This window comes from Hyla sarda, chromosome 2 (genome assembly GCF_029499605.1).
Source record: "Hyla sarda isolate aHylSar1 chromosome 2, aHylSar1.hap1, whole genome shotgun sequence".
Classification (NCBI taxonomy): Eukaryota; Metazoa; Chordata; class Amphibia; order Anura; family Hylidae; genus Hyla; species Hyla sarda.
In genome coordinates, this window is record NC_079190.1 from 337,748,794 (window position 1) to 337,764,968 (window position 16,175).

Below are 16,175 nucleotides of genomic sequence, written 5' to 3' on the forward strand. Positions count from 1 at the left end.
AAAAAAAAATGCAAAATTTTCAAATTTTTCATCAAATTTTGGAATTTTTCACCAAGAAACGATGCAAGTATCGATAAAATTTTACGACTAACATAAAGTAGAATGTCACGAAAAAACAATCTCTGAATCAGAATGAAAGGTTAAAAGCATCCCAGAGTTATTAATGCTTAAAGTGAAAGTGGTCAGATGTTCAAAAAATGTCTGGGTCCTACAGTGAAAATTGGCTGGGTCCTTAAGGGGTTAAACAAAGCCTCCAGAGTACGGATATTCATGGTGCAGCATTTTCTGAGGGTGGATGGGTTGTTGCGGGATAGTTGGAGTGCAGCTATTTAGTGCCAGGCAGGCCAGTCGGTGTCGCCCAGTGCGGTATGCCTCTCCCGGATACTGGTAATAAATAATAATGGGAAACCACCCCCTTTTCCCATGGTTTAAATAAAACACTGTAAAAGAATTAAAAAAATAATGAACATATTTGGTATCGCCGCGTGCTTAATTGTCCGAACTATTAAATTATGATGTTCTTGATGATGCACAGTTAAAAAAACGTAAAGGCAAGAGTTCCAAATGCCAAAACTGCAGTTTTTTGGTCACATCATGTCCCAGAAAAAAAATCAAAAAGTTTTATTAAAAAAAGTTTGTTCAATGGAATGTTCTGACCCCTATAACTTTTATTTTAGGGTTTATTTTTGCGCCATAAGCTGTGCTTTTCAACAGTACCACTTTTGTGTGTGTGTGTGCAAGTGGTACTGTTGAAAAGTACAGCTTATGGCACAAAAATAAACCCTAAAATAAGTTAGAGGTCAAAACATTGTATTGAACAAACCTTTATTTTTTTTATTTTTCACAAATTGAAAAGAAAACTGTAATTTAGCAAATTTTTGGGGAGTTTTTCTTTTTCACGCAGTGCACTTTACGGTAAAAGTGAAGTTTTTTTTTATTCTGTGGATCAATACTGTAAAAATTATACCCATCTTTCCATACTTTACTACTTTATGCTGCTTTAAAAAAACTCACTTTTTTTTTCACTAAATCAGTATGTTTAAAATTGCCCTATTTTGACCACCTATAACTTTCTCATTTTTCTGTATACGGGCTGTATGAGGGATAATTTTTTGAACCGTGGCCTGTAGTTTTATTTGGTACTATTGTGTATATCTGATTGCATTTTTTTTTTTGTGATGTGACCAAAACACAGCAATTTTGAGCTTTTTTTTTTTTAAACACCTTTATGACCTCATAGGGGACTACTTAAAGCCATCATTAGATTGTTAATACTGTTCAATGCTATGCATAGGCATAGCACTGATCATTATCTATCATCTTCTCTGGTTTGCGCTGTCAGACTAGAGAAGACGACCACGAGAGAGCGGCAGAGGCAGGTAAGGGGACCTCCATCCGCCATCTTGGATGATTGGATGCCTGCGGACATGCCACGGGCGATCCGATCATCCATTCAAAGTGTCGCATTGCTGCAAATTCAGTGATCTGTATTGATCACTGCATTGAAAAGTTACATTTCACACTGAATCCGCACGAAATCCGCACAAAGATTTGAGGTCATTTTTTACATATCTGACCACCTGTAACCCTAAGGCTGTGTTCACACGTTAAGGTTTTTAAGGAAAACTGTCAGCCTGTTCACCCACGCTTATCCCAATACACTGGGAGTGAACAGAATTCAGGAGGGGTCACTTACTTAAATATGTCCAGTAGGTCATGAGATGTCCCCCAGAAGATCCTCTGCTGAATTCAGTGAATCGCACACAGGAGGTTGGGCTCCGGGCACTTAATTTACATATTCATTGTCTGTGACTTCACAGTAAGTGACCCCTCGTTGGACTCCTGTTTACCCACACTATAACCCAGTGTATTGGGTTTAGTGTGGGAGAACAGGCTGACCGTTTTTCCTTTTTTATTTGCACTTTTTTTTTGTATAAAGCCAGGAATGGATTTAAAAAGAGCAGAAGTCTGTTATTCCTTTATGGGTCCACATACTCAAAATGTCAATATACATTTGGTAGAAGGTCTCGTAACTGTTGAACAAACTATTGTCTGATAAATGATCATTTCGCAGACACACCTGTGTCACAAATCGCTTGAGCGCCCCCCGGGAGGCCGATCGTAGGGGGCAGGGGCTCAGCCACGGAATCTATATCTAAATACTTGGACTGGTTCCTCCGTCCTCTCCTCAATGGTGTACCATCCCATCTTCAAGATTCAGGTGATATACTTAGAATACTTGCAGAATTTGTATGGGACGAATCCTACCATTTGGCTAGCAATGATATTGTGAGTCTGTACACCCGCATCCCACAGGATGCGGGTGTACAGACAACCAGCAAACGACTCTCATATACATCAGGAGTTAGCGTTCATATAGGACTGTTCATCTGTGACCTTCTAAAATTGGTACTTAATTGTAATGCATTCCAATTCGGCCATCAGTGGTACAGGCAGACGTCGGGAGTGGCGATGGGTACTCCCGTCACCCCGACATTTGTTAATCTGTACCTCGCTGAGTTCGAACTGGATAAGGTCTACACGGTGAACAACCCCTATATCAAAAATGTTGAATTATATTATCGTTACATAGATGATGTCATAGTGCTGTGGGATGGCTGAGAAGATCAATTCAATGAATTTGTCACCTATTTAAATCAGAATACATTTAACATGAGCTTTACTAGTGTCTTTGTCTTGACATTTCTGGATCTATGTATAGACACATCATCAGGACAATTAACAACTAGAGGTTTCCGTAAGGAAACCGCAACAAAATCCTTACTCATTTATGAGGGAGATCATCCAGATTATGTTAAAAATTCACTTCCATATGGACAGCTGGTTAGATTGTGCAGAATTAATGACACTTTGACCTCTTTCGATCAGCAGGCAGAAGAGTTATTGGGGCGGTCACGAGAAATAAAATACCCTTAACCTTTATTACAACAGGCTTACAACAGAGCAAGAAGTTTAGAATGTACCTCTTCTTAGGAAAAAAAATGAGAGATCATACGGGATCTAATCAAGACAAACTTTGTTTTCTCTTTTGAATATAGCCCCAAAGAGACCACATTGAGGAGGGCTATATATATGAACTGGCACATTCTTGCACAGGAAGAGCACCTGCGGGATGTGGTCAAGAAAAAGCCCTTGATCATGTTCTGCAGGAGCCCAAATTTGAGGGACAGGCTAATAAAGGGTCATGTGAATACTACTCAAGATGACTGGTTATCTAAATATACCCCTAAGGTAAATTTCAGATGTGGTTCATGTCATGGGTGTAAGTTTATGCTACCAGGTCAAGAATTTCAGTTAGGAGGGGTAAGGTGGAGTGTAAATCAACATATCACTTGTCGGACTAAATCAGTGGGCTATGCTATAAAATGCCTATTTGGGCATTTTTACATAGCAAAACAATCCGTTAATATCTGATTTTCTGAACATGCAGGTTCGATAATTACTGGGAAAGGCTCTCCTAGACTGATCAAACATATACAAGAATGCCATTGAGGTGACATTAAATCAATGTCCTTCATGGGATTGGTCCGCGTTCAAAATTTAATAGGAGGTGGTAATAAAAATGATGTATTACTTAAACATGAAACATCAATCATCCTAAAAACAGAAGCTCTAGGAAATTTGGGACTGAACGAACGAAATTACATTAATATATGGAACAAATAGTCAAATTTTATATGCATATTGGTTTCCTTGTTGCATATGTCTTTTGGTATTGCATTATTGTAATGTATATGTTCTGTGCACACCACATAATGGTTAGACTTCTTTAGTCTTTTTGGTTTTAGTCTCTAACTCATATTTTTTATTCACATTATTATATGTTGCGTTTTTTTCTATAGTAGATTATATGTGTGAACATCTACCTATTTGTAAAAGCTTTAGTATGCGACCTACACACCTTTCAGTGATTGAGGAGTTAATCCACACACGGGGTGTGTCTTGGAAGGTTGGTCCCATACTTAAGTTTGAAAGACTGGATGTGACGTAAGGTCCAGTGTCACACCATGCCTCCTCTAGAACAGAGTGGTCATGCCCCCTCCCATAAACATAAATAGATAAGGCGTGACAGCGGTGGTCGCGCATCATCCGTCATGGAGCGGAGTTGGGGGACATTGCATATCAGATTAAAAAAAATTTAAAAAGTGATTAGAAAGATCGAAACAGAAAGGGTATTGATATAAACTACCGATCACGTCACAAAAAATGAGCACCTCCTACAGCCCCTTATATGAAAAAAAATGGGGGTCAGAGTAGGACAATTTTTTAAACATACTGATTTTGATTAAAGTTTTTAAAACTGTTTTCTAGTACAATAATAGAAATAATATATACATTGAATATCATTTTAATCAAATTGACTGACTAAAGAGAACATGTCCTTTTTACCATTGAAGTGCACTGTGTAAAAACAAAGCCCACCAAAAGTAGCAAAATAGTTTGTTTTTTTTTCTTTTTCTTTTCAGGTTCCCCCCACAGATTAAATATTTAATTTATTTTTATGTTCACACAGCCGTTGCCCTCTGTCTAAATGTTGTACGTTATTGCCTCCTAAATGGACCATTCTATTAACGGGTGCAAACTGATGCAAAGGGATGCTATTTTTCTGGCATCCGTTTGCATCAGCTTTTCATCCGTTCTTATCAGCTGTCTACAGACTCCTGCAGCCGGGACTAATACTACTCCCATCATGGAACAGACTTGTTTCCTTGATGGGAGTAGTAGTTTCTTGGAGTCTGGGGAGGCTAGATTAATGCTTGTACTACTCCCCCCATCATGGAACAGAATCTGTTACATGTTGGTGGTAGTAGTAGTACAGGGGCTGAGGGATTGATCGCATCGGGTCTCAGAAGTGAGACTCTGGGCGATCAGAAGTTATTAACCAGGGGAGTAGGTGGCATGCTCCACAACCCTGTGATGTAGATTGTGTGGGTGTTCTACTTTCATCTTTAAATACCCTGCTGGGAGCCCTGAATGGCCGGCACAGGGGTATTTGTAAATGAAAGTAAAACACACACGATCTGCATTGCAGTGTTGCGGAGCATGCCGCCCGCTCCCCTTTTTAACAACTTCTGATTGCATCGGGTCTCAGACATGAGATCCAGTGCAATCAATCCCTCAGCCCCTGTACTACAACCCCCAACATGGAACAGACTCTGTTCCATAATGGGGGTAATAGTACAAGCATTAATCTAGCCTCCCCAGACTCCCAGAAACTACTCCCATCAAGGAAACAAGTCTGTTCCATGATGGGAGAAGTAGTAATCCCGCAGCACAGCAAGAGTTTGCTTATTTCACTCCTTCTGAGCAGGCTCAGAAGTAATAATAGTTCAAAAATGGATATTAAAAACTGGGTGCCAACGGAGTTTGCCATAGACTTCAATGTTACATTTTTAATATCCATTTCTATTCCATTATTTTTGACGGGAGAAAAAAATACTGCATGCAACGTCTTTTCCCCCGTCAACAAAAGGTGATAAAGGATTGTAAAAAAAAAAAAAAATCCCATTGACCTCAAACTGCAGAACGGGCATGAATTTACGGGGGCAGATGGCTGTGTGAACGAGCCCTTAAACCACCATATTAAAAAAGGTTTTTAATTTTCATAAGTAACATATAAAAAGTTTTTAGTTTTTTTTTTTTTAAATCTGACAGTGCCAATTTAAAAAGTGTTAGCCCTCACACAGCTCCATAGGTGTAAAAATAGGGATCATAAGTTGCACAGGTATATGCACAGGTTTTATATAGTTAAACCAAACAAGAATTATCCAAACTTGGAATCGCACTGACTTGTAGGATAAATTTTGCATGACCGTTCGTTTTAGCATACGGTAAACTCCCACAAAAATTGTACAATTTTTTTTTCTTGCAAATATATATATTTTTCTCTGGAATTTTTCTCATAATTAATTATAAGGTTAAGTAAAGGGTAACAGTATCTTAACATTTTAAAATTTTATTTGTGTCCTAAAATGTGTGGAGGAAATGTAAACCAACAATCTTAATATCCATTTAGACATTGATGGGGTATTTAAAGATGATGTCCAGTGGAAGACTACTCTGCAGGATAGGGGTTAAATGTCTGATCGTGGGGGGGGGGGGGGGGCCTGACCACCCCCATTATGTCTGCACCCCAAATAGGTTCCATGATGCCCTCCTGCAGTCCACATCAGTTTATTTTTATATAGTTACATAGTTAGTTACATAGTTAGTACGGTCGAAAAAAGACATATGTCCATCAAGTTCAACCAGGGAATTAAGGGGTAGGGGTGTGCCTTGTAATACCTTGTAATAGTGGTGTTTTGCAACCATTTGACTGATATTAAATTTTATTTGAACAGATGGAGAGAAGGTCGTATGTGGACCAAGTAGCAGGTTATGGAACTGAACAGGAAAGCAAGAATTTGATATATAACAGCCAGGTACAGAGATGTCTACAGACGAACTTTTATTTGAAATAAATTAAAAGGGTATTCCAGTATGCAAAAGTTGATATGAGAGAAGGATTCGCCAGCATGGAAAGTGCAGAGTCCAGTTAATTGAATAAAAGTCAAACGACACGAGTGGGAACACTGACTCGTTTCAGGCGTTACCGCCCTTAGTCATATCAGGGTGGTGCTAAGAGCAGTAACTAAGGGCTGTAATGTGTGAAATGCATCATCGTGTTCACACTCTTGTGTCGTTTGACTTTTATTCAATAAAAGACTCTGCATTTTCCACGCTGGCAAATCCTCCTTTCCTTATAGGGCCTTTGGTGCTGCCATACACCTGCCTTGCTGTGGATGGGACTTACCTGTAGTGAGCTGGCCTACATATCTATCGTATGACTGATGAAAAGTTGACTTGCTTTGAAAGTTTGAAGTACAATGTAAAACTCCTCCTATGTATATTAATTTCATCTTTTCACTAGTTTTCCACATAACTGCTCACCAATTACTGGCCTAATATGTGATGTTCATAGCTGGTTGCCTAGGGTTACCACCTTTGGCTCAGCTTGTTGCACATGCTCAGTTGCAGCAGTAGGAGATATAGGTGGGTGAGCTGTTTTATTATATGAAGCAGAGGATGAGAACTAGGAATGAATGGGGACGATATAAACTGCACAAGAGGCTGGAGACTCGGAGGCCCAGATTTATCAAACTCAGAGAGAAAAAACTGGAGAGCTTGTCCAACAGCAACCAATGACTGCTCAGCTTTCACTTTACCAGAGCTTGTTAGCTGAGCTTTGATTGGTTGCTGTGAGAAAATCACAACATTTTTTCTTAGGCTGGGTTCACATCACATTTTAGGCAATACGGGACCGCATATGGCTGGGGGAGCTAAAACCGGGCATGGACTACCACGGTTATAGGTCCGGTGGGAAAACTGCATGCGGGGCAAAAATGAGCCGACTCCGGTCGGCTCATTGAAATACATTACATACAGGCTGCATACGGCAGGTTTATGGGAGCGCCCGGTTTTAGCTCCCCCCAGCCGTATGCAGTCCCGTATTGCCTAAAACGTGATGTGAACCCAGCCTTACACAGTTTGATAAATCTGGGCCTCTGTGCTCATAGCAGCCAATCGGAGCGAGACATGACTTTCTTTATCTGCTTTGGCAAAATGAGCTGAGCTATGATTGGTTCCTGTGGGGGATAAAGTTTATCTCTTAGAAAGCTTATAAATTAAGTACTTAGTCAAGCAGCAGCCAGGGAGTCTGGAGTAGATGGCAGCAATGCATGATTGGAACCCTAGAATACCCCGATGTTCAGGCTTAGGTGAAAAGATGCTCTTTTTCCTCTCAAACAAGCCATTCTTTTCTATATGTTGTGGCTAAAACAGTTGCTTGTTTTTTATTTTTCCTTGTTTTTTTGTTTTTTTTTAAATATATACTCCTAAATCCTGGACACCCCCTTAAAGGAATACAGTAATCAGTGTTACCAGCACTAACCTTTTTGGTACAGGTGTGTAGAACAGGTGACTTGGATAACTATACTTACCTGTCCCCATTCCATGGTCATGTTGTCCTGCCTCTTCCTGTCCTGTTGTATCTTCCTTTCTGGAGCCAGCTTGGGGCACAAGCGGAGCTTCCTGATGTCACCGCTGCTGTTTCCCCTGACCTACTCGCAGCAGTGACATCAGGGAGCTCCGCCTGTGCCCCAAACCAGCTATGGGAACAGAAGATATGGAGTGAGACAACGGGACCATAGAATGGGATCAGGTAAGTATAGTTATCAATGTCACCTGCACTACACACCTGTACTGTGGGTAACATTGATGACAGTTTTCCTTTTAAAAAGTTCTGTAAAAATGTATTACTTTTATTATGGGAAATCATCTCTTATTGTATATTACATTTTTATTGTATATTCTCTTTTGAACTAGTTCCTATAAACCAGGGGTAAACCAAGGGCCATTTGGATATTTATGCGATCATTTGCAGGCTGTAAAAACTTAGCAATTTAAAGATGAGCTGCTTTATTTGGCCAAATATTTAACTCCTAATGTGATTGTTGGAACTGCTTCTCTTTGATATTGCTTTTAACGGTTTGTGTCTGGCAATATGGGGGTTGCATGCCCCTTGAAGCAGTCCCCCCTGCTACAATATCTATATTGTCCCCTGCATATAGGACCCACATCTGTAATTAGCTAGTTCACCCATGTATGTAGGACTTCCCTGTATATAGTTTTCACTCCTATATGTAGAACTCCTATTTATTTTTAACAGCATACAAAATGACTGTTGTCTCAGATTTTTCCCAGGTTGCAATGCGGCAGAGACCTGACTCACTAGTCAGCTGATGACAGGGAGCCTGTCTGCTTCAATGGGGGGAGGGATCACTTGGTGGGAGAGAGATCAATCTGCAACTAATGCAACAGCTGTAGGCACCCTGATTGAAAACCACAGGTCTTTTGAGTGGATGCAGCTCATTTATATTTCAATGGGTGGGGTGGCTTATGTGTGGGAGGGAGGAAAATGGAATTGTGGGATTTGTAGTAAAAAAAAAGTCAAACAAGAAATACCAGTTCACAAAAAGCTAGCCACAGTGTTATGGTAATCTCACAACATCGCCATTTAGCCCCAAGACAAGCGCAGATCCTTCCTAAGCATGTCCATTACTGTCTGGCAGGCATGTACTAAAATCACCTTATGGTGAGTAACCCCTTTAATGTCTAAACCTTGGCAACAAAAGTGAGTACATCCCTTAGGCTAAGTTTCTACTTGTTTTTTTGTCCTGCGTTTTTTGGTTTGAAAAAAAGGCAGTGCAATTTCCTGCATCTGGCATTTTGTCTGGCATTTTTTCATGTGTGTGGAAATTGCACCTTGACAGTTTTTTTTTTTTTGGTACCCAAAATTTGTAACAAAATTTATATATTTTATAAAAAAAAATTTTATGAATTTTTTAATAGTAGTACTACTACTCCCAGCATGGAACAGACTGTTCCATGATGGGAGTAGTAGTACCTGTACTAATGGACATATCGCCCCGAGATGTGATCGTCCATAATATAGCAGAGATGTGGAGCTGCTCTATACAGCGCTCACATCTCTGCACTATACTCCGGCCAGTGATGTGAATAGAACATCACTCATTCATATTTTCCAGAGTGGTGATTGGCTGGATGTTTGCAGCCAATTGCAGCTCTCAGCGGGAAATATGAATGAGTGGCTGGCTGGCCGGAGTATAGTGCAGGAGAAAGCCGCTCCACATCTCTGCAATAGACAGGACGATTGCAGCGGGTGTCAGTAGTGATACTCACTGTGATCTGTTCTTACTTGCAGGTATTACTACTTCCAACATGGAGCACACTGCTCTATTCTGGGAGCTGTAGTACCTGCATTAATAGACAGATCGCAGTGAGTGTAATTTCTGACACCTGTTGCGATCTGTCTATTAATGCAGATACTACAGCTCCCAGCATGGAGCAGAGTGTGCTCCATGTTGGGAGTAATAGTACCTGCAGTTAAGGAAAAATTACAGTGGATGTCACTCCTGACACCCGCTGCAATCCTCCTGTATAATGTATAGATGTGGGCGGCCTCTCTTCTATGGTCCCCTGCACTCACGTGTATAAATACACATATTCATATTTCCCACAGAGCGCTGTGATTGGCTGGAACCATCTGGCCAATCACAGCTCTGTGGGAAATATGAATAGGTGTATATATACAGCAGTGCAGGGGACCATAGAAGAGCAGCCGGCCGCATCTATACATTATACAGGAGGATCGCAACGGGCGATCTGTCAATTAGTACAGATACTACTACTCCCATCATGGAACAGTGTGTTCCATGCTGGGAGTAGTAGTACTACCTAAAAAAATAAAGGAAGAAAATGAAAAACATAAACATACACTAAATTTTTAGGTCCCCGCCAGCCCACATAAATTGATGCCTGTTTTAAAAATTTATATAAATGTTGTTGTAAAAAAGATACATTTTGTTAGATAAAAAATTTTCCTTCACTTCTGTATCTTTTTTAATTTTTAACGGTACCCTACGAAATAAAAAAAAAAAAAAAGGTATCTCCATCACTTTTTTGGATCGCTAAAGTCCAAAAAAGAATAAAAAACGCTTGAAATAACACCAAAGTTAAAACCCACATATCGTTTTTCTTGGCGTTTTTTTTTTTACTCCCATAGACTTCTATGGGAGAAAAACACCACGATTTTGACAAAAAAATCGCCAGTGGCTCAACATGCTGCGATGTTGGAAAACCGCCAAGGAGCTGAAAAACGCCAAAAGGATTTTAAAAAAAAAACGCCAAAGTGAAAAACGCAAAGTGGAATAAGAATTTAGCAATTTCTCATTGATTTACAGCTAACATCTGGCCGCAGCATTTTTTGGCCGAAAAAACACCATGCGGCAGAATTGGCATTTTTCTTGACGTTTTTTCCACAAAAGAAAAAATTTAGACTTTGCCTAAGTGGAAATGTCCAAATTGGGTCAAATTAGCCATTTATCCTCCCCGGTGTCATGTGACTCGTTTGTGTTACAGGTGTCTTAAAGGGGTTATCCAGGATTAAAAAGCAGGCCTAATTTCTTTCAAAGTCCGCTCCATGTCGGTCTCCACTTTGGGTGTGGTATTGCAACTTGGCTCCATTCACTTTTCTGCCTGACCACAGTGCTCTCTGCTGACACCTCTGTCTGTCTCACGAACTGTCAAGAGCAGGAGAGGTTTGCTATGGGGATTTGCTCCTACTCTGACAGTTCCTGTGACAGACAGGTGTCAGACAGAAAAGAAATTTTAAAAGAAAAGAACTTCCTGTGGAGCATACAGCAGCTAAGTACTGGAAGGATTAAGATTTTTTTATAGAAGTAATTTACAAATCTGTTTAACATTCTGGCATCAGTTGATTAAAAAAAAAGTTTTCGCCGGAGTACCTCTTTAAGGCAGGGCTGGACAATGTTTACCACACAAAATATTGACACTTTGGGCCCAATTTAGACATTTCCACTTAGGGGTGTACTCACTTTTGTTGCCAAGGTTTACATTGTTGGCTGTTTGTGTTATTGAGTGGACACAACATTAAACACGGTTATATAGGCTGTGCCCACACTACTTTACATTATAGCAGTGTCATTTCTTCAGTGTTGTCACATGAAAATATTTACAAAAATGTGAGGGGTGGACTCATTTATGACAGATTATCTCTACCTTTTATCTCCTAAACATGTGTTCGGTTTTTATTTTTTATTTATTTTTGGCCCACTTTTGCCCCCTATGTGCTCCTTCTCAGCACAGCAAGAGTAAACATGGCTGCAGCAGCCTGTGTAGGTACACTGCTCAAAAAAAAATAAAGGGAACACTAAAACACTTCTAAATCACAATTCTGTGAAATCACACTGTCCACTCAGGAAGCAACACTGACAATCAATTTCACATGCTGTTGTGCAAATGGAGCAGACAACAGGTGGAAATTATAGGCAATTAGCAAGACTCCCCCAATAAAGGAGTGGTTCTTCAGGTGGTGACCACAGACCACTTCTCAGTTCCTATGCTTCCTGGCTGATGTTTTAGTCACTTGAATGCTGGCGGTGCTTTTACTCTAGTGGTAGCATGAGATGGAGTCTACAACCCACACCAATGGCTCAAGTAGTTGAAAGCAGGTTCACACTGAGCACATGTGACAAACATGATGGGGTCTGGAGACGCCGTGGAGAACGTTCTGCTGCCTGCAACATCCTCCAGCAGGACAGGTTTGGCGGTGGGTCAGTAATGGTGTGGGATAGCATTTCTTTGGGGGGGCCGCGAAGCCCTCCATGTGCTTGCCAGAGGTATATCCTGACTGCCATTAGGTACCGAGATGAGATCCTCAGACCCCTTGGGAGACCATATGCTGGTGTGGTTGGCCCTGGGTTCCTCCTAATGCAAGACAATGCTAGACCTCATGTGGCTGGATAGTCAGCAGTTCCTGCAAGAGGAAGGCATTGATGATTTGGACTGGTCCGCCTGTTCCCCCAGACCTGAATTCCGTTGAGCACATCTGGGACATCATATCTTGCGCCACGGTGCACCACAGACTGTCCAGGAGTTGACAGGTCTAGGAGGACTTCCCTCGGGAGACCATCTGCCACCTCATCAGGAGCATGCCCAGGCATTGTAGGGAGGTCATACGGGCACGTGGAGGCCACACACACTGCTGAGCCTCATTTTGACTTGTTTTAAATGGGCACTGTCAGATATAAAATCTTTTGATATGTTGTAAAGCATGCAAAAACAATAGGTTTTGCAATTGCTTTCATTAGAAAATTTTCAGTATTTCATACTGAAAAAGCCAGTCAAAGAACTGCCATCTCTGTGGAATGCATTCACTGCTTCTGTGAACACTGCTTCGTCCTGGACTCCGGGACGTTTTGGAGGGGGGAGGGGCTGTACACACTGAAGAGACTCATGTGGGGAGGGGCAGGAAGCCTGCTGCCGGCTCTCAGACAGCAGACATCAATGAGAGAGGCAGAAACATGCATTGCAGACGAAAAAGTGTCCAAGGATGTTTGTCTCTGTGTGTGTGTGTGGGGGGGGGGGGGGTGTATATCAGTGTGTCTATCTAATGCAGGGGTCCTCAAACTTTTTAAACGGGGGGCCAGTTCACGGTCCCTCAGACCGTTGGAGGGCCAGACTATAGTTATCAAAACATGAACAAATTCCTATGCACACTTATATATCTTATTAGTGGACTACCACTTTAAGTACGCAGCACAGTCCCCCCCCCCCCCCCCCCCCCACATTAGGGTTGGCAGTACAGTTCCCCCCCCCCACATTAGGGTTGGCAGTACAGTTCCCCCCCCCACATTAGGGTTGGCAGTACAGTTCCCCCCCCCCCCACATTAGGGTTGGCAGTACAGTTCCCCCCCCCCCCACATTAGGGTTGGCAGTACAGTTCCCCCCCACATTAGGGTTGGCAGTACAGTTCCCCCCCACATTAGGGTTGGCAGTACAGTTCCCCCCCACATTAGGGTTGGCAGTACAGTTCCCCCCCCACAGACATACAGCCTCCAGCCATACAGTGTATGGCTGGAGGCTGTATGCCTGTGTTCTGCCACAATTCAGTGCTCCGACCACAGCAGTAAGTCCCGGGACCGAAGGAGCAGTGGTCGGAGCACCGAAGCTGACGTGCCGCTGGTAACACTTGCCTAGCTGGCCAGCGCACGTCCTCCTCGCTGCCCCGCTCCTCCGCGCTCCGTTGCTATGGGCAAACACATGGCATCAGTGACGTCCCTGTGGTCTCCGAGAGCGCATCCCTGTGTCCCGAAAACATCTTTTGGGACACAGGGATGTCCCAGGCAGCGACGGGCCGGATAAATGTCCTCGGCGGGCCGCATGTGGCCCGCGGGCCGTAGTTTGAGGACCTCTGATCTAATGTGTATGTGAAAGAATATATGAAGCCAGTGTGTGTGTGTGTGTGTAATAAAGGGGACTACAATCATATCCTCATGCTGTTTCAAAACTAAAATTCCCAGCATGCCTGCACAGCCAAATGGTGTGGGAATGCTGGGAGCTGTAGTTTTGCAACAGCTGGAGGCACCCTGGTTGGGAAGCACTGGACTGAGAAGGGGGAGTGGTTATCACAGTGAGTACCCGCCCCCTGCTTCTGGTAGATAAAAATAAGGTATTTCAGAAATAAAGCTAATTCTGAGAGAAATGTAGGTCACAGACACATATAAAGTACATGTACATGACCAGGATGAGACTGCGCAACATATAAGTTTTTTTTCTTTTTTTGTGATCGGACGGGTACGCTTTAAGGACATTACATCAAAGTTGGATCAGCCTGTAGTGTGGTTTTCCACTTTGATTTTGTGTGACTCCATATCCAGACCTCCATGAGTTACATTTGATTTTGTTGTCAGCACATTCAACTATGTAAAGACTATAAAGTGTTTCATACGATTTGTTCATTCAGATCTTAGTGTTCCCTTTATTTTTTTGAACAGTGAAAAAGTTCCCCTGTTCAGAACATCTCCACTTCTTACATTGTCCTATATTCATTGAAATGAAACAGGAGCACTTTCTAATGTTAATAAGAGCGCTGCTTTTTTTTCAGCAAAAGGCATTACAGGTTCAAAAGCTCATCCAGCTTTGTAAAGCATCAGATGATTTCTTTACTTAAAGCAAAAAAACAAAACTAATGAGGTTTGTATTTGTCAGGAAAAAATAACTTCAGACAAGAACACAATGACCTACAGATCTCCTGCGAACACACCTAAGGCCTGTGTGTATACAAAGCAGAGCAGATTCCAGGCAACAATCTTTATTATTACAATGGCTGTGGGCACCTTAATACTGCACTGCACTCCTCACTGAGACTGGACATGCTGCAAATTGTATTTGGCTGGTCGAGGGTGAAATATATTAAATCTTTCTTAATTTTCCCAGGGACTGTACTGTCTAAAGTGTAACTTACTAAGAACCCTTTTCGAAAGGCATATGATCAATTTCATTGATCACCTTCCTTTAATAAGCCTTCACATGGCTTTATCTTGCAGGCCAGGCCTCCTGAACAATCGCTGGATTGTTTGCGTGACAGTTTTATTTTATCATGTCATTGAGGGGATTTTATCAAGCTGTTTAGACAGCTTTAGTTTTGTTTGTTTCTGGAAAAGTCCTGCGACCTTTTCATTTAGACTGAATTTTTCTGACCATGAAGCAGGGATGTGGAAATCCTATTGCCCGGGACATGTAGTTTCGGGTGCCGGGCAGGTGAATTTTTAATAGATTTAGCGCTCTATCGGGCAAGCAGGGCCAGACCGACTAACCCCCTCCCCCCCCCCCCCCCCTTTTTTTCCCCAATAATGCCAGTGTGAGGTGCGGGAGCGGATGCAGACTTGCCTGGGACGCAAGTCTGCACCTCACACCAGAGCTAAGGGTGCATGGAGTGACTCCTGACTCGTGCCCGCTCCATACTCTGTGGTCCCCGGCTGATTTCAGTAACCGGGGGCTGCCGCTAACAGCTCGGCATGCTGCGATCGTCGTGGCAGGCTATTAACCCTTTAGATCACGGCTGTCAATGTTGACAGCGGTGTCTAAAGGGATCTTTTAACCATCCCTGGTGGTCTAGCGGGGGGGGGGGGGGGAGGGCAACCCCCTGTGTCCGTTGCTGCCCCCATAGATCTGCATTTGATTGAGCCTGCCTTGAGCAGGCTCAACCAAATGAACACAGATCAATTGAGTTCAATAGAACTGCATTTATCTGTATGAGGAATCTAAATGATTCCTCAGTGTGTAAAAAAAAAAAAAAAAAAAAAAAAAAAAAAAAAAAAAAAAAGTTTAAAAACACCCATTAAACCCCTTCCATATTAGAGGTACGGTCACACAGGTGGATTTATTTGCGGGTTTCCTGCTGCGTATTTGAAAGGGGGCGGGATCTTCTGGGCTGTCCGTGGTGGAAAATCTGCCGTAAGCCCCATTGAAGTCAGAAGGGTCTGCGGCAGATTTTCTGCAGCGTAAATTCGACCTCAAAAAATCTGCTGCGGACAGCCGAGAAAAGCCCGCCCCCTTTCAAATACGCAGCAGGAAACCAGCAAATCCGCCCGTGTGAACGTACCCTAAAAGTTCATATCCCCCCCCCCCCCTTTTCCATATAAAAATATGTAAACATAATAAAAATAAACATATTTGGTATTGGCGCATGCATAATTGACTGAACTATTAAAAAATAAAACTTTATATCC

At 42.1% G+C, this 16,175-nt stretch overlaps 1 protein-coding gene across 5 annotated transcripts in view; it reads left to right on the plus strand.

Moving 5' to 3' along the window:
- Positions 1 to 16,175, plus strand: part of LEMD1 (LEM domain containing 1) — a 108,400-nt gene that overhangs the window by 77,225 nt on the left and 15,000 nt on the right. For all 5 annotated transcript variants that reach the window (XM_056558063.1, XM_056558066.1, XM_056558067.1 and 2 more), the window contains one exon: positions 6,363 to 6,443. In XM_056558063.1, coding sequence (XP_056414038.1) covers positions 6,363 to 6,443 — 81 coding nt within the window. The remainder of the gene's footprint in view (positions 1 to 6,362; positions 6,444 to 16,175) is intronic.